This window comes from Chrysemys picta, unplaced genomic scaffold (genome assembly GCF_011386835.1).
Source record: "Chrysemys picta bellii isolate R12L10 unplaced genomic scaffold, ASM1138683v2 scaf3, whole genome shotgun sequence".
Lineage (NCBI taxonomy): Eukaryota > Metazoa > Chordata > Testudines > Emydidae > Chrysemys > Chrysemys picta.
In genome coordinates, this window is record NW_027052710.1 from 435247 (window position 1) to 455834 (window position 20588).

General features: G+C 53.0%; 1 protein-coding gene and 1 long non-coding RNA gene across 3 annotated transcripts; one reads left to right on the plus strand and one right to left on the minus strand.

Annotated features, from left to right (window-relative positions):
* Window positions 1-477: 477 nt before the first annotated feature.
* LOC135977556 (interferon-inducible GTPase 5-like) lies at window positions 478-2555 on the minus strand. The gene has a single exon (XM_065578820.1). The coding sequence runs from the start codon at window positions 2528-2530 to the stop codon at window positions 1505-1507; it is 1026 nt and encodes a 341-aa protein (XP_065434892.1). The 5' UTR covers window positions 2531-2555; the 3' UTR covers window positions 478-1504.
* A 4241-nt stretch (window positions 2556-6796) lies between these two features.
* Window positions 6797-13388, plus strand: LOC135977558 (uncharacterized). Of its 2 annotated transcripts, none has more exons than XR_010595002.1 (2): window positions 6797-7572; window positions 10969-13388. It is a non-coding gene; the product is annotated as an uncharacterized LOC135977558 (long non-coding RNA). The 2 variants fall into 2 exon arrangements; XR_010595003.1 differs by having other exon boundaries at window positions 10994-13388.
* Window positions 13389-20588: the final 7200 nt, after the last annotated feature.

Genomic DNA, 20588 nt, shown 5'->3' on the forward strand with positions numbered 1-20588 from the left:
CCCCTCCTCTGAGCACCCTGCATTCCCCCCTCCTCCTTCCCGCTCTGATCTTGGTTGGGGGTTGCTAAGTGCTTCCCTGCTCCCCACTCGCCCTGCAGCCCCTGCAGCCTCTATGCCCCTGCCTGCCCTGCTCCTCCTTGCCCTGCAGCCTCTGCACCCCATCACCCCTGCAGCATCTGTGCCCCCTGCTCCCCACTTGCCCTGCAGCCCCTGCACCCCCTCGCCCCTGCAGCCTCTGCGTCCCCCGCCTGCCCCACCCCTACAGCCTCTATGCCCTTGCCTGCCCTGCTCCTCCTCGCCCTGCAGCCTCTGCACCCCCCTCTGCAGCCTCTGCGCCCCCTGCCTGCCCTGCCCCTGCAGCCTCTACCCCACCCCCGCTGCCTGCCCTGCTCCCCCCGCTCACCAGGCAGAGGGAGAGCTGCAGGCTCCAGGTGGACTCAAACACTGCCACACTGCTCTGTGGGGGAGGAAGGAGCGGGGGAGGGGGAGGGACTCTGGCTGCTAGAGGCCCTAGTGGCTGCGAGCGGCTTTCAGTCAGGCCAGGCGTCCAATCAGCCGCGCCGCACTCTGCATGAGGGGAAGGGGGAAATCCCGGACATTTCTACTTGATTAGAAATCTCCCCCCGGACGGCCTTTTAAAGCTGAAAAACCCGGACATGTCCGGGGAAACCCGGACAGATGGTAACCCTACGCAAGTCACATCAGGATTTAGGGTTTTACAATTGTGTCTGAGTGAATTTACCCACATGCCCAATGTGGTGCCTGCCCAGGCTGCAATTTCAGGGCAACAGGAACCAGGAAGTTGAAAATCTGTGGCTAGAAGGAGTCGTTGTTGGTGTCGCTCCCTGTTGTTTCCCAGTGAAGAGTTCGATGGGCTCTGCCCTGGCCCTGCTCTCGGCTGGGGCCTGAAATAACCATTCCCTGAGCTCCTTGCAGAGCGCGTGAGGCACTGGGAACCCTGGGAGCTTTATCACAACTTGGCCTTGTTCGCTGGTGAAATAAAGAATAAACAAAGAACAGGGTCAGTCAGGATGACCCTGGCTGACTCATATTCAGTATGTTATGGTGGGGGGGAGACCTCCGTGGAAACGGAGCTCAGAGCTCAGTTATGGTGAAGTTTCACACCTGATGCAGAAAAGCAGCAATTTCATGAGACTTCCCACAGCTCTGAGCGCCGAGCTCCAGCTGGGACAGGGTCTTTACTTTCATCCTTTCAGTCACGTGCCGATGTTTGATCCTTTCAGGGGGTGCGGGTGTTTTTTGTGCTGTTTCTCTCAGTTTGAAACGTCTCCCTCCATAACCACCTCCAGAACTCGTAGAGCATCAGCAGCAGCAGCATCCAGGAAATTCTGCAATATGATCTTTGTGGTAGGGAAAGAAACTGCTGCAGATAATATGGAACCTACCACAGGTATAACATTTAAAAAATAGGTAGAATATTTCACTGTCCCAGCTCCGCACTTCGTCAGTAGCTTAATTACAAGATCTTTTGTTATGTCCTCACTCAGTGGGACTTTATAACGGCCTTCAGCTCTGCAATGGGCTTGTTATTCTGTCTAGCAAGTGTAGCGAGAGCGTTTTCAGTGAGGCCGAAGTCCCTGCAGTACTCTTTCAGGGACGTCATCAGCATGGTGGTATCGCAAGCAGTGGAGAGACCCGGGATAGGAAGAGCAGTGACTGCGCATGACACCAGACTTTTCCCCCATATCTCTGCTTGCAGTTGTTGTTTTTTCTTCTCCAAGGTTTCTTTAGAAACATTGGACAGGGATCGTAGGAGAGTGAGTCTCTTGTGACCAGGGAGCTCATCCACAAGCGTTTCCTGCAACTTTGGAAAATCATAATTGCGTAAGTCCTGTCTAGATACAAGAAAAACGCGTGGGGAGACCACCCCTCCTGCTTCCAGGCCTTCGATGCACTTCCTTCTGATGGCATCGAGGATCGCACTCTCACTGTACTGATGTGGCCTTTTCGTGGCAGCTTTCCTCTGCTTCAGGATTCCCTCCTCGTCATAGTGTCGTTTTTCATTTGTCAAATCCTGGTCCACCTTGGAGCGCACAAAGTAAAACTTCTTCCCCTGTCTCTGGATCTCCTTGGCGAGTTCAATATCGTGGGTTTTGAAGCGGGTGCAGGAGATGATGATGAAAAAATCATAGCGGCTGAACCCCACCTGCTCGAGGTACGTGTCTGATTTAAATTTTGGGGTCCCGATCCCTGGCAGATCCCAGACTATTACATTTGGGTAGCTAGGATGTGGGTAGGCAGTGGGCTGCATTGTTGTTTCATTCACCCCCGTATCAGCCGCATCAGCATCTGTATCCCCCAGGCCCCGGATGGCGTTGACAAAGGACGATTTTCCAGTGCCCGCCTCCCCTGTGACAGCGATATTGAGAGTGATTTTATCAACCATCTCCAGAGCCTCTTTCACTTTAGCAGCTGCTTCGGTGAGGTTTCCTTTCCCGACAGCAGCCGTCAGTTCTTCCATATCCTCTTCAGGTATCTTAGGAAGCTCTTTAGCATCTACCCCAGCCATGGCAGCTCCAATGCACTGCTCAGTCTGCCTGCGAAAAGACAATGAGATATTCCATGTACGGTTAGTTTATACAGTAGATAGACGTCAGCTCACATGTGAAGGTCCGGTGGGAGTTTGGGCAGGAAATGGGAAAGGTGGAGTTAAGGTGACACTTTCCACTCAGCTCAAGCACATAACCTTAACTCTGCCCCCATAGGAATGCCAGGAGAGACACCCCCTGTGTTTTTCTGGGGACGGAAGGGACCACACAACATGTGACATGTGAAATCCTAGAAAAGGATTCGTATTTTCCCAACAGGAAGCCAAAGAAATTCCCTTAGAGAAAGAAGAAGAATCTCATGAAGTTCGTGGACTGGCTACTGTGTCCCAATCAGCCTGCTGGGGCTTCTCAGCGAGTCTCAGGGAAGGGAGGAAGAATCCCAGTCTCCTCAAGCCTTCTGCTATCTACACAGTCTCTAGCCTTTCTTCCCACCTTTGATTTAGAGCAGGAGTCTCTTCCTAGAGCTTCCAGGAGAGCCAGAGCAGGTGGGACAGGGGACTGGGTGATTATCAGGGGATTGGAAGAAGGCAGGGGCATTTTCCTCCCTTCCTGTCACCCTGCGTGCATGATGGGAGAACCCCCACTGGGCCTCACGCTCATTAGTTCTACCAGTGTCTGCACTGGGGCTTTGGTCAGCTTAAGTTTACCACACAGGATGTGAAATTTTTCACAGCCCTGAGCGATGTAATTAGGTCGACCTAACTCTGCAGTGTAGACCATCTCTTAGAGGAAGCAGAGGGACAGAGTTGCTTGGGCACAGAGCCCACTGGAGGGCAGGCGTGGGGATTTTGGCGCGAGGAAACTGCCTGTGACTGTTTATGCTGTGTTCAGAAACCACAGCCGTGAGCGCGCTCTTTGTAAATAAACAAGCTCACACCAAAAACAGACCTGACTTGTGTCTTCGATTTCTCCTCCTAATGCAAATAGCCCTGCAAATAATGGTGAACCCCATGGCTCCAAGAGGCAACAGTATCAAGTGGGACTTTCATTTTAACAATCTCCCTCTTTCATTCCCGGCGGCTGTAGAGAGTCTTTTATGGAGAACCTCTGCTTGCCAGTCTGTAGGATGGCGTCAGATATGGTATTAACTGTCCTTTTGGGGGAAAGAGGGAAAGTTAGTTTAGAGGAGCTGGAGTGGCTGCTGCTGTTGATGCTGTCACAGTCTGACCCCGCCTGGTTTAAGGCAAATCCAGACAAACACACACAAAAGGGGGGAGGAAAGAGCAGCAAAGGGAGAAAATGCAGCTTCTGTCCCTGGGGCTGACTCTCACTTCCAGCCTTATGGCTGGAGAAACACAGGCCCAGCCCATGGTCTGACCAGCCACTCCCACACCTGGCAAACTCATGCTGGCATCTGGCTGTTTAAGGCCTGGCTTTTAGCTGCCTTATTGGTCACAGGCTCACAGCCCACGTGCAAAGGGTAGAATTGTCTTGTCCTGTGACGCTGAATTCTTAACAGACAGAGGCAAAAGGACGGGGGCGGGGAAATAAGGCAGAGAAGGACAATGCCCCAGGATGGACGGGGCGTCCTCAAGAATCAATCTCAGATCCCAGGTGGAGTTTAGCGGATTCAGCTGGAGCTGGTGGTGGCATCTGGCTCCCTCTCTGACCTGGCCTGGTCAGGACGTCTGTGATAAATAAAGAGGGAGAGGGGTAGCTCCCTTTGATGGGCAGCCAGTTAGCTGTAAAATCCCTCTTGGTAGCTGTTCTTTACTTGCTTTAGCTGTAAGGGGTTAAAAAGGTAAAGGAAAAAAAAGTGGGCACCTGACCAAAAGAGCCAATGGGAAGGCTAGAACTTTTTAAAATGGGGAAAGAAACTTTCTCTTTGTCTGTTGTTTTCTGGGCTGCAGGGACATGGAGCAGCAATGCTATAAGCAGGAATGTTGTGTAAAGTTTGAACCAGGTATGAAAAAGTATCTTCCATGCCTAGAAGAAATAATTTGCATAGGGAATGTTTAGTTAGATGCTATCAGGTTTATTTCTTATTTTGGCTTGTGGATCTTCTCTGTGCTAACCCCAGATGCTTTTGTTTGCTTGTATCCTGTAAGCTGAACCCCCAAGAAAGCTAGTTTGGGTGCTTAATTTTTGGAATTGCTCCTTTAAAATCTAGCAAATGCCTTTCTTTTTGTTTTTAATAAAATTTAGCTTTTTTAAAGAAAGATTTGGATTTTTGTGTCCGAAGAGGTTTGTTCATGTTGTTTGATTAGCTGGTAACCACAGCTAATTTCCTTTGTTTTATTTCTCAGCTCTTCCCCGGAGGGTGGGGTGGGTGAAGGGCTTGAGGGTACCCCGCAGGGAGGAATTCCTAAGTGCTCCTTCCTGATTTCAAAGGGTTTTTTGCATTTGGGTAGTGGCAGCATTTACCAAGCTAAGGTCAGAGAGAAGCTGTCACCTTGGGAGTTTAGTACAAGCCTGGAGTGGCCAGTGCTAATTTTTAGAATCCTTGCAGGGCCCCACCTTCTGCACTTGGAGTGACAGAGTGGAGATTCAGCCTTGACAACGTCTCTGAGGACGAGGAGAACAAGGCCCAGTGGTGTCACGGTTAGGGTTACCATACGTCCGGATTTTCCCGGACATGTCCGGCTTTTGGGGGCTCAAATCCCCGTCCGGGGGGAAATCCCCAAAAGCCGGGCATGTCCAGGAAAATCGGGAGGTCAGCCGGGCCGGCGGGGAGCCGGGGGAGCCGGGCCCGCGGGGAGCCGGGCCGGCTGGGCTGGCGGGGAGCTGGGCCGGCCGGGCCCGCGGGGAGCCGGGGGAGCGGGGAGCCGGGCCGGCCGGGGGAGCGGGGAGCCGGGCCGGCCGGGCCCGCGGGGAGCCGGGCCCGCGGGGAGCCGGGCCGGCCGGGCCCGCGGGGAGCCGGGCCGGCGGGGAGCCGGGTCGGCCGGGCCGGCGGGGAGCCGGGTCGGCCGGGCCGGCGGGGAGCCGGGGAGCCGGGCCCGCGGGGCCGGGAGCCGGGGGGTGCGCCGGGCCGCCGGGGGCCGGCAGTGCTGGGCGGGCCGGGGGTGGTCGGCCGGGGCTGGCACCCCAGGGCCCGAGCCGACCCAGGCTGGAAACGCCGGGGGGCCAGCCTGGGCCGCGCCTCCTCCCCCCACACCCCCCTTACCTGCTTCAGGCTTCCCGCGAATCAAATATTCGCGGGAAGCAGGAGAGGGGGCAGAGACTTTGGGGAGGGGGCGGGGTTGGGTGGGGCTGGGGGCGGGGCCGGTTGCCATGGAGTGTCCTCCATTTGGAGGCACTAAATATGGTAACCCTAGTCACGGTGGATCCTGAGGTCCCAGGAGACAGTGGGGGTGTCAGCCATGCTGGTGAGGCTTGTTTCTTTCAGTCCCCCCATCCCACTGCTCCTATTTAGTGACCCCCAGATACACAATATCCAGGTGGGGGAGGAGCCTTGTCCCATTGACGTTAATCACTCAAACACGTTATGGGGATTTGAACTGGGGAGGGTTCCTCCCATTTCCGGACTTTCTCAGCTCATTGTCGTGCCAGCCTGGGACTTCACCAGAGCCCGGCCGAGCCTGTAGCCTTAGCCCAGCTCTTTCCCTCCCTCAGTCCCGTCTGTTGGTCTCCTGCTTTGCTGACTTTTGCAGTTTATGTAACAGGCTACATTGGCCTTTTGTTTTATTGGACTCACCACACTATGCCATTGGGGCCAGTGCTGACGGCTGGGGGACAGTGTCCCCTGCTGAGCACAGTGACCCTTAGCGCATTGGGGCCAGCACAGACTGTGAGGGGAAAGCACCTTTAGTATAAATCCCACCCCACTCCGTGCAGCACAGCGCTGCCCGTTGAGCTCCCTGCCACGCCCCTGGCAGCATGGTGCCCCCTAATGCACCCTCATCCCACTCCCTGCAGCACAATGCCCCATGCTGGGCCCTCACTCCACTCCCTGTAGCACACTGCCCACAATGAGCCCCTGCCCGGCTCCCCAGTACCTGGTTTACCATGGTGCCAGTGACTCCATGGTGCCGGGCTGGGGCGTGAGGGGTGGGCTGGGCGGGCGGCCGGGCCGTACTACTCCTTATCCATACACAAACTACGCAGCTGTGTAGGGCACTGGGAAATTTGGGGCACCAAATTGCCTCAAATTTCCTGGTGCCCTACGCAGCTGCGCACTGCTCCAGCGCCCAGCCCATTTCCCCCCGGCTGGCTGAGCCAGCCAGGAAATCTACCCCTGCCTCTGTTCCACCTCTTCACCAAAGCCCCCACCCCCACTCCACCCTTTCCCCTGTTAGGCCCAAAAACCGAAAAACATGTTTATCTCGGCTTCTGCTTGTTATCCCAGTAAACATGCTTATCTCAGTTCTCACTGTCGTTTCCCATGCATGAAGCTGCACGTATACAGGATGTATAGAAGATATATGGAAAAGGGGAGGGGGTTGGACGGACCCTGGGAAAGGAATGTGAAGGACGGGAAGCTAAACAAATGTATCCTGATTACTGCTAGAACTGAATTTAAACAATGCATAGGTTAGCAGAATTTAGACACGCTAAGTTGTTTGTCTCTCTGTATAAAAGAAGCCCAGTTGTGCTTGTAAGGTGTGTTCCTCCCTCTGGCATGAGTCGAGGGGGACACCCGCTCAGCTGACTGATCAATAAAGAACTTGAAGCCGTCTTCTAGACTCCCGTGCCTCCTTGGGGTAATTGGGCAGCTCCAGGGGGGAAACGAGCCCATTTGGCTAACAAATGGCGACCACGAAGGGACTTCTCTCCCTGTAGAGGGCACTGACCGACGGCCGAGGGCGATTCCGAGGAGTGGCCACCTCGAGCTGTTGCTTTGCTCGGGCCTCGGATCGTCACAATCGGCCGGGGCGGCTGCGTCCTCTCTGAAGAGAACTCTGAAGGACACGGAAGCAAGACGGCTTCAGAAGGAGGGGAAGTCTGACTGCCGGACGCGGCCACTTCGGGCGGTAAGTGCGTTTACCTCCTGGGTTTGAGGAATAACGCCCCCGAGGTGTGGGTTGGACAGTGGAAATCCCCTAGGCAGCCTGTATACGGGAAGGTATGTTAACATTATTGTAGCTTTGTAAATGTCTTGTTGTTGTGTTTTTGGTTAAAGGGTAAGCAAATAACGGCCAATGAGTAACGTAACTAACTCCACAAGTCCATGAGCCGTTTTTAACAATTATTGGGACTTGGAGAAACCTCAGGGATTACTCTTGTTTCTGGGAGGGGTAATCTTGTTTCTCCTCTTAATGGTGTGTTGGAAACCGAGATTGTAACTGATTAAAGGATCTGTGTGAAAGATGAATGAGTGCTGCTGACAGGTCTGAGGCATAAGCTGACTTCAGCCGCCCCAAGACTCCTGCGAGGGGAAACCCGGTGACCAGGATATCTTGATTGCAAGGGGGGTCAGCCGAACCTCGTGACTCAGCGAATATCTGAGTTAGAACTAGATCTATACCTCTTCCCCCTCTTGATACCTCTGTCTCAGAAAACTCTGGGTAAAGCATAATGGGGTCCGGACAAAGCACCTTCTCCTGGACACCCCTGGGATGTATGCTGGATAACTGGAAGGCGTTTAGACGCCAGGCTAATTACGGAATTGTATTATGTAAAGACAAGCTTGTAAAATTCTGTACTCTTGAATGGATGACATTCGGGGTGGAATGGCCCGAGGGAGGGACGCTCAAACCAGGGGTTGTACAAGCAGTACATAGCATTGTGACCTGGGATGGGCATTGGGACCAATATCCCTATATAGATATTTGGCAGGACCTTGTGGCCAATCATCCCCCATGGTTGCAAAAATGTAGATCACAAACTATTAAAACCTTAATGGCCCATGCCCCTGTTAGGAAACCCTGTTTCCCTGTTAAGAAATTTTGTCTGCGGGCTGTGATTCCCTCTGCCCTTGAGGGTAATCTCACTATGGTATATGTTCCCTTTACCACTAGTGATCTATATAATTGGAAGTAACAGAATCCCCCATTCTCGGAAGAAAGGGGCCCACGTTTTAGCCATGGCCCAAAGGAAAGGATATGAAGAAAGGGGGGACAAAGTTAAGGGACGGCCAGGGCCACCGGGGAAGGGGCGGGGCCCCTGCCTGGGTCGAAATCAGTGCACTATCTGTAGGAAAGAGGGGCACTGGAAGAATGAATGCCCCCGGTGACAGGCCATGGGAAAGGAACGTAAAGATAAAACCCCGTCCCTTCCTATCCTCTACAACAGTACAGGACGTTCAGGGGAGGAGTCTTCCCCATAGGGGGGTCGGGGAACCCAGCGGCCCCTCCTGGCGGCGCAAGCTGCCAGCCTGGATCCCACGGTGAAGATTAAAGTGGAGGGCAGCCCAATTGAAGCCCTTATTGATACTGGGGCGACCCTTAGTTTGCTCCCCCTTAATAAGGCTCCCCGAGGTAGAGCTCGGGAACGTGCCATGGTCCAGGGGATAGAGGGACAAACTACAGTTTTGGAAAAAACTCTGCCTCTCCTAGTAAAAATAGGGGACCATCAAATTTCCCATCAGTTTGTTTGCAGTCCTTCCTGCCCCATAGCGCTGCTCGGACGAGATATCCTCACTAAATTGCAGGCGGAGATCTCATTCGATAATGGGACAATGGAAGTCAGAATCCCTAAGCAACAAGCCTCTAATTACCAGATGGCTCTCATAAATGCTAGAGATTACTCCCTGGAATGTAAGGGAAGTGATGGAAGCCAGCTGCAGGGGGTAAATCCCAAGGTCTGGGCGGAAGAAGGAGGCGTGGCCCGAGCCAGGAATGCTACACCAGTGCATATTTCCCTTAAGGAGGGAAGCAGCCCAGTCCGAATTCGACAATACCCCCTTAAGCTAACCACTCGGATCGGGTTAAAACCCCTGATTCAAAAGTTCATACAGTGCGGGTGGTTAAAGGAAGACACATCCCCATACAATACTCCAATAATGGGAGTGCCTAAACCCAATGGACAGTACCGATTGGTCCAGGACCTCAGACAGATTAACAAGTTGATAGAAGCCCCCTACCCAGTCGTCCCGAATCCCCACACAATTCTAGGCCAAGTACCTAAGAGCCACAGCTGGTTCTCGGTTATAGATTTAAAAGACGCCTTCTTTTCCATCCCCCTTGATTTAGAATCTCAAAAGTTGTTTGCCTTTGAATGGGAGGATCCGGACACCCATTACAGGGCCCAATATCTTTGGACCGTTGTCCCACAGGGACTCACCTGTGCACCAGAGATTTTTGGCAGCCAGCTAAAAAGGGACCTGGCCCCATTCCTGGCTAACCATCCTGCGTGTAACATAGTTCAGTGCTGCGATGATCTGCTCTTGAGTACTGAAACAGAGACAGTCTGCAAGGAGCAAACTGTAGAGCTCCTCAATCACCTTGGGGTACAGGGATATAAAGTATCAAAGGAAAAAGCTCAGTTGGTTAAGCAGCAGGTCACCTTCCTTGGATACCACTTTTGCCAAGGGAGTCGCAGTTTGGGTAAAGAAAGAATCCAGGTTATACTTAACAGCCCTCAACCCCGGAACCCCTGAGAATTAAGGGCTTTTCTGGGACTGACTGGCTTCTGTTGACTCTGGATCCCTGACTATGGGGGAAAAGCCAGACCACTATATGAGTCTTTGACTAAAGAAGGTCTACTCCACTAGAAATGGACCAGGGAAATGGAAAAAGCATTTCGAGAGCTTAAAGAAGGTTCAGCCTCCTGCTCTAGCCCTCACAGATTCCCGGAAGCCATTCACCCTATACGTTCGTGAAAGAGGAGGGGTGGCAGCTGGAGTCCTGTGCCAAAGGTCAGGGCCAACCTGGCGACCCATTGGATACTATTCGAAGGTCTTGGACCCTGTCGCCAAGGGGTGGCCTGCCTGCTTATGGGCCATTGCAGCAACCGCTCTCCTTGTACAGGAGGCTGAAAAGTTTACCCTGGGGGGGGGACACTGAGGTTGTGGTTCCCCACGGGATGCCTCAAATACTGGGGACAGGCGCTGGGGAAAAGCATCTAAATCCCAGTCGACATACCAGATATGAGGTAGGGCCCTTGCTAGCCCCTAACTTAACCTTTAGAACAGTTAGTTCCCTCAACCTAGCTACCCTATTGCCTGACCCTTGGGTTTCCTATGAGACAGCCCCACTCATGACTGTATTGAAGTCTTGCAACAGGTATCCCAGGCACTCGGTATACAATGGAAGTTGCATACACCCTGGAGGCCGCAAAGCACGGGACAGGTGGAAAGAATGAATAGAACTCTCAAGGATACCCTCACTAAACTATGCACAGAGTCTAGTTTAAAGTGGCTTGATGCGTTACCACTCGCCCTTACCCGCATTCGAAGGGCCCCACGTAAGGGTCTTAAGCTTTCACCATTATCCTGGGGTTCCGGGAGGATGTAAACTGGGAAATGGGGAAGGACTCCTTATGGAAACAGGTCTCTGGGTTGCAGTCTGTTTTGTTACAGCTGCATCGACGCGGTGCCTTTTCAGGCCCTTTCCTTGGACTAGCCCGTGTACCCATTCCAGATCGGTGATCAGGTCCTCGTCAAGAAGTGGAAGCGTGACCCCCTTACACCACGGTGGGACGGCCCGCACACTGTCTCGCTCATCAGCCAAGCTGCAGTCAAAGTTCTTGGGAGTGACAAATGGACACACTATACGCGGGTAAGGCGGTTTCTGAACCCTAACCTGGAGACTGAACTAGCGGAAGAGGACACCAGCCCTCTGCCCGCCCCGGCTCCGGACGCCCGGGGTGGCACAGGTGAAGACTCCACCTGGGAGTATCAGTACTTGGACGGACTAAAGGGACTGTTTAGAAAAAGATAATGAAATTATTGTTAATATCTTTGTTTATGTGCTTCCACCACTATTATGGTTGGGAAAATAGGTTTTTACAGCTGGGGGAGACAATAGCAAAATCCACTAACCTCAGTAACTGTTGGGTGTGCGGAGGCCCAGGGGAGTTAAATGAATGGCCTTGGGTAGCCCAGCCGGTACAGCCCAAATGGTGGCTCAGCAATTTGAGTATAATCCACGATGGAACGGGGGTTTGGACTGAGGATAGTAGTCCCTGGCGACTGTATTCTTCTGGAATGGGTATTCTCTGCCTTAATCGGACAAGGCGGGGAGTGTACTTGGGAGAAAGCAAGTGTGATTGGACTCTATCCCCAGGGTTTGATTGCTGGGACCCTTATTGTCGTCCGTATGACTGCTCTAAATATCAGGGGCAATGGAACCAGACCCATGTGAGGCTCACCAATAATAGTTGGGTAAAATGCTCCAAACAATACTACCCTACGGCCGAAGGTTGCAGGGCGGTAGGACAGGATGGGTTCTTTGACGCCCTATTCACAAGTTGCCAGGTAGACAATACCACTAGCAAGGACCACATGGTACAGTGGTTTCAAATGGGCATGGCAGAATAAGAATGGAACTCGAGTATGGGGTTTTAAACAATTCTGGTCTAGCACCAATCAGCCAAAATGAGGCTGCGATTGTGTCTGGAAAGCAGGAGCTGGGGCGTGGAGATGTGATTATTGCAGTTCAGCTAATGGAATGGTAGGGGGACCTTTAGGGCCAGGTAATCCTTTATATTTTGACCATCTAAAGGACGATGAGAATGAGGAAACCTGGAATGGCCCCTTTGCTAATGGAACCTGGGCTCTAAAGGGCCATTATTGGATCTGCGGGTCCTATGCCTACCGAAGATTGCCTCCAAATTGGTCTGGGATATGTTATGTTGGATATATAAGACCCTTGTTCTTTTTATTACCCCAGATGCAGGGAAATAAATTGGGAATTAAGGTGTATGATGATTTAATTAAAAAAAAGGCGGTTCATGGATTCCACCCTGACCGCTGGAAGCTCCCAAACATGGGGGGCTCAGGAGTGACCCCCTGAGAGAATTATAAAACATTATGGTCCAGCTACATGGTATCCTAATGAGTGGATCTCAGGGGCAAGGGAGCCCATTTACAACTTGAATCGGATAATTAGGCTGCAAGCCATTTTAGAAATAATAACTAATCAGACGGCTGCAGCTCTTGATCTTTTGGCCGATCAGTCCACTCAGATGAGGAATGTGCTCTACCAGCACCATCTAGTTCTTGATTTGCTGGCAGAAGAAGGGGGAATCTGTGCAAAATTAAACTAATCTAATTGCTGTTTACAAATAGATGATAATGGAAAGGTGGTAAAACAGCTAACAAAAGAAATGAGGAAGCTAGCCCATGTCCCGGTCCAAACATGGGGTGGGTGGAATATGGACTGGTTCACGTCCTGGTTACCGCAACTGGGATGGCTCCAAGAAGGCCTTCTTCTCTTTGTACTTTTTATTACAACCCTATTAACCCTAGCTTGCTTTGCTCCCTGTGTAGTTGCATTAGTCCGACGAATGGCTAATCAAATTATACACCAACAAATGATGGCCCTATACCAGTCGGTGAAGGCTGAGGATTGGGGGCCATAAGGCTCTCAAAATGCTTTTTAGGGGGGAATCTTGTTAGGCCCAAAAACCGAAAAACATGTTTATCTCGGCTTCTGCTTGTTATCCCAGTAAACATGCTTATCTCAGTTCTCACTGTCGTTTCCCATGCATGAAGCTGCACGTATACAGGATGTATAGAAGATATATGGAAAAGGGGAGGGGGTTGGACGGACCCTGGGAAAGGAATGTGAAGGACGGGAAGCTAAACAAATGTATCCTGATTACTGCTAGAACTGAATTTAAACAATGCATAGGTTAGCAGAATTTAGACACGCTAAGTTGTTTGTCTCTCTGTATAAAAGAAGCCCAGTTGTGCTTGTAAGGTGTGTTCCTCCCTCTGGCATGAGTCGAGGGGGACACCCGCTCAGCTGACTGATCAATAAAGAACTTGAAGCCGTCTTCTAGACTCCCGTGCCTCCTTGGGGTAATTGGGCAGCTCCAGGGGGGAAACGAGCCCATTTGGCTAACACCCCTGAGCTACGGCCCGGGGAACTGCAGCAGGGATCAGGCGCGCCCTGCATTCAATGGGCGGTGGGAAGTGGAGCGACCCGGCCCCGGCCCACTCTGCTCCGCCTGCTCCCTCCTGCCCCCAAAGCCTGCTCCTGCCCCCCACAGACCTTGGGCGCAGTCCCTCACTCCTCCGAGTAGGCCGGGGGCCAGCCCTTCTCCCCCCCCCCACGGGGGGCTGCGTAGGGCACCACAATGTCTAGGGACGGCCCTGCTGGGCCCCTCGAGGCATGTGGATCCTGTGGGAGCCTGGCCGGGGCAGGTCGGGCTCCTGCTCTGTCCTGGCTGGTTGTGCCACTTCTGAGGGGCCAGAGAGATCCCTGACCGGCCCCAGCAGTGCTGCAGGCTCAGCCCATGCATGGACATAGCCACTTCCAGCAGGCTGGTGAGTGTGGCTGGGGGGCAGGAAGGGGGTGGGGAAGTGGGTCTCTGGAAGGTCTCTTGGGGGGCACTGGGCAGTGGGGGTTCTGTGTGGGAACTCCTGGGGGGAATGAAAACAGATCCACTGCAGATTTCTTTGCTTCCCTTTCAAAAGTGACCGAGAAGCAAAGAAAGGGGGGTGGCAGCTGAGAACGCCCATGGGCTTAGTTTGGGGGGCAGTGCCCCCAAACAGGTGAGGCGTGGGGGCACACGGAGTCACATGCCACTACCTCCCCCTCTTTCTGCAAGCGCAGAACTGCCTGGCTGAAAAAAGAGGGTGCTGTTCAGAAGATGCCATTTTCTGGGTCTTAGTGCTGGTTGAGCTCCCCTTCTGTGTGCTGGGAGCCATCCTAGCCCATGAAAGCTTATGCCCAAATAAATCTGTTAGTCTCTGAGGCCTGGTCTACACTACGAGTTTAGGTCGACTTTAGCAGCGTTAAATCGAATTAAGCCTGGACACGTTCACACGACGAAGCCCTTTCTTTCGACTTAAAGGGTCCTTTAAACCGGTTTCTTTACACCACCTCCGACGAGGGGATTAGCGATAAAATCGGCCTTTGCGGGTCGGAATTGGGGTAGTGTGGACGGAATTCGACGTTATTGGCCTCCGGGAGCTATCCCACAGTGCTTCATTGTGACCGCTCTGGACAGCACTCTCAACTCAGATGCACTGACCAGGTAGACAAGAAAAGACCCGCGAACGTTTGAATTTCATTTCCTGTTTGCCCAGCGTGGAGAGCACAGGTAACCACGCAGAGCTCATCAGCACAGGTAACCGTGATGGAGTCCCAGGATCACAAAAGAGCTCCAGCATGGACAGAACAGGAGGTACGGGATCTGCTCACCATATGGGGAGATGAATCAGTGCTAGCTGAACTCCGTAGCAGTAAAAGAAATGGCAAAGTATTAGAAAAGGTCTCCAAGGCCATGAAGGACCGAGGCCATAACAGGGACACACAGCAGTGCCGCATGAAAATTAAGGAGCTACGGCAAGCCTACCACAAAGCCAGAGAAGCAAATGGAAGGTCCGGGGCAGAGCCGCAAACTTGCCTTTTCTACGCGGAGCTGCATGCCATTCTAGGGGGTGCAGCCACAACTACCCCAACCGTGTGCTATGACTCCGTCAATGGAGAAACACACAGGGAAGAGGGTTCGGGGAATGAGGAAGATGAGGATGGAGGTAATGTAGGTAGCTCACAGCAGCAAGGAAGCAGAGAAACCGGTTTCCCCAACAGCCAGGATATGTTTGTCACCCTGGACCTGGAACCAGTAACCCCCGAACTCACCCAAGACCCTGAGGGCACACAGGGGACCTCTGGTGAGTGTACCTTTGTAAATATTACACATGGTTTAAAAGCAAGCGTGTTTAATGATTAATGATTAATTTGCCCTGGCAATCGCGGCCAGTACAGCTACTGGAAAAGTCTGTTAACGTGCATGGGGATGGAGCGGAAATCCTCCAGGGATATCTCCAGAAAGCTCTCCTTGATGTACTCCCAAAGCGTTTGCAAAAGGTTTCTGGGGAGGGCTGCCTTATTCCGTCCGCCATGGTAGGACACTTTACCACGCCAGGCCAGTAGCACGTAGTCTGGAATCATTGAATAACAAAGCATGGCAGCGTATGGACTCGGTGTTTGCTGGCATGCAAACAACATCCATTCCTTATCTCTCTTTGTTATCCTCAGGAGAGTGATATCATTCACGGTCAGCTGGTTGAAATGGGGTGATTTTATTAAGGGGACATTCAGAGGTGCCCGTTCCTGCTCTTCTGAACAGAAATGTTCCCTGCTGTTAGCCACGCGGTGCGGGGAGGGGTGAAGTGATCATCCCAGAGAATTGGGTGTGTGGGGGGAGGAGGGTTAGTTGGGTTTGTGCTGCATGTTAACCTGGAAACCGCAGCCCCTCCTTTTACATTGAAAACCCATTTTAAATGGCCAACCCAATTCATCCTTGATATGGGAAATGAGGGCGCTGCTGTTTGAAACCATTCCCACATGTTACCATGGCTGCCTGCAAGCCGAAATCTGTTGCCTGGCACTCCGTGAGTGATCTCTCATACCAAACCGGCAGGCCCTCACTATAAGAGGAAAAATGCGACCTTGTAACGAAAGAGTGTACCCATTGTTTTCTAAAATGTGTCTTTTTTAACCACCTCTCCCTTCTCCTCCACCAGCTGCAAATGTTTCTCCTTCACAGAGGCTAGTGAACTTTACAAAGAGAAAACGGAGGACGCGGGACGATATGTTCACGGAGCTCCAGATGTCCTCCCACGCTGATAGAGCACAGCAGAATGTGTGGAGGCAGTCAATGTCAGACATGAGAAAAGCACAATATGAACGAGAGGAGAGGTGGCGGGCTGAATCGCGGGATGAAAAGAGCAAGTGGCAGGCTGAAGATGATAGGTGGCGTCAGCTTGCAGACAGAAGGCAAGAGTCAATGCTCCGTCTGCTGGAGAATCAAACTGATATGCTCCAGCGTATGGTTGAGCTGCAGGAAAGGCAGCAGGAGCAGAGACCGCCGCTACAGCCCCAGTGTAACCAACAGCCCTCCTCCCCAAGTCCCATAGCCTCCTCATCCAGACGCCCAAGAACACGGTGGGGGGGCCTCCGGCCACCCAGTCACTCCACCCCAGATGATTGCCCAAGCATCAGAAGGCTGGCCTTCAATAAGAGTTAAAGTTTTAAAATGCAGTGTGTCCTTTTCCATCCCTCCTCCCCCACCCATCCCAGGCTACCTTGGCAATTATCCCCCTACTTGTGTGAGGAATTAATAAAGAATACATGAATGTGAAATAACAATGACTTTATTGCCTCTGCGAGCGGTGCTCGAAGTGGGGAGGGGTGGGTGGGGTGGTTGGTTTACAGGGAAGTAGAGTGAACCAGGTGGGTGGGGGGCGGAGGGTTCATCAAGGAGAAACAAACAGAAGTTTCACACCATAGCCTGGCCAGTCACAAAACTCATTTTCAAAGCTTCTCTGATGCGCACCGCACCCTGCTGTGCTCCTCTAACCGCCCTGGTGTCTGGTTGCACGTAATCAGCGGCCAGGCGAGTTGCCTCAAAATCCCACCCCGCCATAAATGTCTCCCCCTTACTCTCACAGATATTGTGGAGCGCGCAGCAATAACAATGGGGATATTCTTTTCGCTGAGGTTTGAGCGAGTCAGTAAGCTGCGCCAGCGCACTTTTAAACGTCCAAATGCACATTCCACTACCATTCGGCACTTGCTCAGCCTATAGTTGAACAGGTCCTGACTCCTGTCCAGGCTGCCTGTGTACGGCTTCATGAGCCATGGCATTAAAGGGTAGGCTGGGTCACCAAGGATCACGATAGGCATTTCAACATCCCCAATGGTTACTTTCTGGTCCGGGAAGAAAGTCCCTTCCTCCAGCTTTGGAAACAGACCAGAGTGCCTGAAGACGCGAGCATCATGTACCTTTCCTGGCCATCCCACGTTGATGTTGGTGAAATGTCCCTTGTGATCCACCAGGGCTTGCAGCAGCATTGAAAAGTACCCCTTGCGGTTTATGTAGTCAGTGGCTTGGTGCTCCGGTGTCAAGTTAGGGATATGGGTTCCATCTATGGCCCCATCACATTTTGGGAATCCCATTTCAGCAAAACCATCCACTATTGCCTGCACGTTGCCCAGAGTCACTACCCTTGATATCACCAGGTCTTTCATTGCCCTGGCAACTTGGATTACAGCAGCCCCCACAGTAGATTTGCCTACTCCAAATTGATTCCCGACTGACCGGTAGCTGTCTGGCGTTGCAAGTTTCCACAGGGCTATCGCCACTCGCTTCTCAACTGTGAGGGCTGCTCTCATCCTGGTATTCTGGCACTTCAGGGCAGGGGAAGGCAAGTCACAAAGTTCCATGAAAGTGCCCTTACACATGCGAAAGTTTCACAGCCACTGGGAATCATCCCACACCTGCAGCACGATGCGGTCCCTCCAGTCTGTGCTTGTTTCCCAGGCCCAGAATCGGCATTCCACGCCATGAACCTGCCCCAGTAACACCATGATTTCCACATTGCTGGGGCCTGTGCCTTGTGAGAGGTCTATGTCCATGTCAATTTCCTCATCACTCTCTTCGCCGCTCTGCAATCGCCTCCTCGGCTGGTCCGGGTTTCGCCTTGGCATGTCCTGGCTCTGCATATACTCCAGGACAATGCGCGTGGTGTTCATAGTGCTCATAATTGCTGCGGTGATCTGAGCGGGCTCCATGATCCCAGTGCTAGCTATGGCGCCTGGTCTGAAAAAAGGCGCGAAACTAGTATCTGACGGACCAGGGGAAGGAGGGAGGGCGGGCCGAGTGACGACATGAGGTACAAGTACAGGGAGTTAAATTCAAGAAAGGTGGCTGTGCATCAGGGAGAAACACAAACAACTGTCACACAGAATGGTCCCCCCAAAGTTTAAACTGAAAACCCTGGGTTTAGCAGGCCATTGATTTGACGGAGGGAGGGGGAAGCAAATGAATAAAGAACAAATCTATATTTTACATCTTAAGACGACGGTGCAGCATGACTGATAGCCCTCGGCATCTTCTGGGCACTTGGCAGTTAGTGTACTAAGACTGATAGCCACATTTTTCCTGTATGATGACGATGGCCTTCAGGCCTATTACACGATCTGCTGCTCAGGGAAGACTCTGCTAATGTACGATGATCCAACTTGTAATAGGACGGTTACCAGTCATAATACACCAGCTACTGCCAAAAGGCAAGAGGCTGGTGCAATGGAGCCCTACGGCTGCCAGCCCCACATTTGCCAGCACCCAGATCGCCGATGAAGGCTACCAGTCATGCTGCACCGTCTACTGCCAAAAGGCAGTTAGCAGCTGCTGCTGTGTAGCAATGCAGTCCCACGTCTGCCGGCACCCAGAGGACATATGGTGACGGTGAGCTGAGCTGAGCGGGCTCCATGCTTGCCGTGGTATGTTGTCTGCACAGGTAACCCAGGTAAAAAGGCGCAAATCTATTGTCTGCCGTTGCTCTGATGGAGGGGGAGAGGCCTGACGACATGTACCCAGAACCTCCCACGACACTGTTTTGCATCATTCGGGCATTGGGATCTCAACCCAGAATTCCAATGGGCGGCGGAGACTGCAGGAACTGTGGGATAGCTACCCATAGTGCAATGCTCCGGAAGTTGATGCTAGCCTCGGTACTGTGGACGCGGTCTGCCGACTAGAGCACTTAGAGCATTTTATGTGGGGACACACACAATCGGCTGTATACAACCGATTTCTATAAAACCGGCTTCTATTCATTCGACCTAATTTTGTAGTGTAGACATACCCTAAGGTGGCACAAGGACTCCTCATTGTTTTTGCTGATACAGACTAACATGGCTACCCCTTTGAAACCCGTCATCCTGTTTTCTGTACAACAGTGAGTGCCTATGGAGGGGAAGGGCAGGGGCAGACTGGGGCTGGGGGAAAGAGGCAGTGGGAAATGAAGGCGATGGAATGGGGAGGAGATGGAGCAGTGGGGAAGGGGCATGGGATGGGGAAGAGATGGGGGAAGCGGGAACAGAGGGGAAGCTGGAGCCCAGCATGCAACATCCCAGTGGCAGAAGCTGGGACTCCCCTTTTAAGCAGGCCCATCGAACCCTCACCCTGACAAGCCCCACCTCCCCTTCATCTGTACCACCCCGATGAGCCCCCCCAGACACCCTCCCTACTGAGCCCCAACAACCTACACCCAGACCCCCACCCAAATGAACCCCACCTCCCCTGCACCTAGAGGCCCCCTACTGAGCCCCAAACACCGGCACCTGGATCCCCTGCAGACTCGTATTCCTCCTACTCCTAGAACCCCCCAATGAGCTTCTGTGCATCCAGATCTCCCATTGAGCCACCCGCACCCAGATTGCCCCACAGAGAACTCTCTTACCCCCACCTGGATCCCCCCACACTAAGTGCCTTTGCACTTGGATACTGCTGCCGGACTGAGCCTGCTCACCCACACCTGGTGCACCTGGCACAGGGGGGCAGGCCCCAGGGTATTTCTGGGGCAGGCCTGGCCCTTGCACTGTGTCAAGGTCACGTGCAGCCTCACTGCCGAGTCCCTGTCCCGTGATGGGGTGAGGGGAGGCTGCAGGGTGATCTCCCACCTCCATGCAACCAGTGGCCTGTGCTCCCAACTGCCATGGTGGAGCCTCCACATTTATTTATTGACAAATAAAATGTGCAGAATTTTAAAATATTGTGTGCTGAATTTTTAATTTTTGGATGCAGAATCCCCTCAGGACTATGGGGTGCTGTGCAGTTGTGATGGTGGGACTGTGAGGAAGGTGGTGGGCAGTGGGGCGGTCTATGGGCGGAGGGCACTGGGCGAGCGGTGTGGGGTGCAGGGTGCTGTGCAGTTGTGGTGAGAGGCCAGTGCGGGGGCTGGGCATAGAGATCTGTGGTGGAGGTCTCTGGGCGAGGGGGCGCTGGGCACAAGGGTGGGGCACTGGGCAGGGGGGCGGTGTGGTGCGGGCCTGCCCTCAAGGGGAAGGGGTATGCTGGGAGCACAGGGCTGGGCAGGACATTGTGCATCCGGCAGCTGCAGATTTGTAAACAGCACCCTCCTGCTGGGCTGTGCAGAGCGGGGCTGCTCCCGCCGCACTGTGCTCCATTGCCCCCAGCCCGCCCTTCACTCTGGAGACTGACCATCCCGCCCCCCTG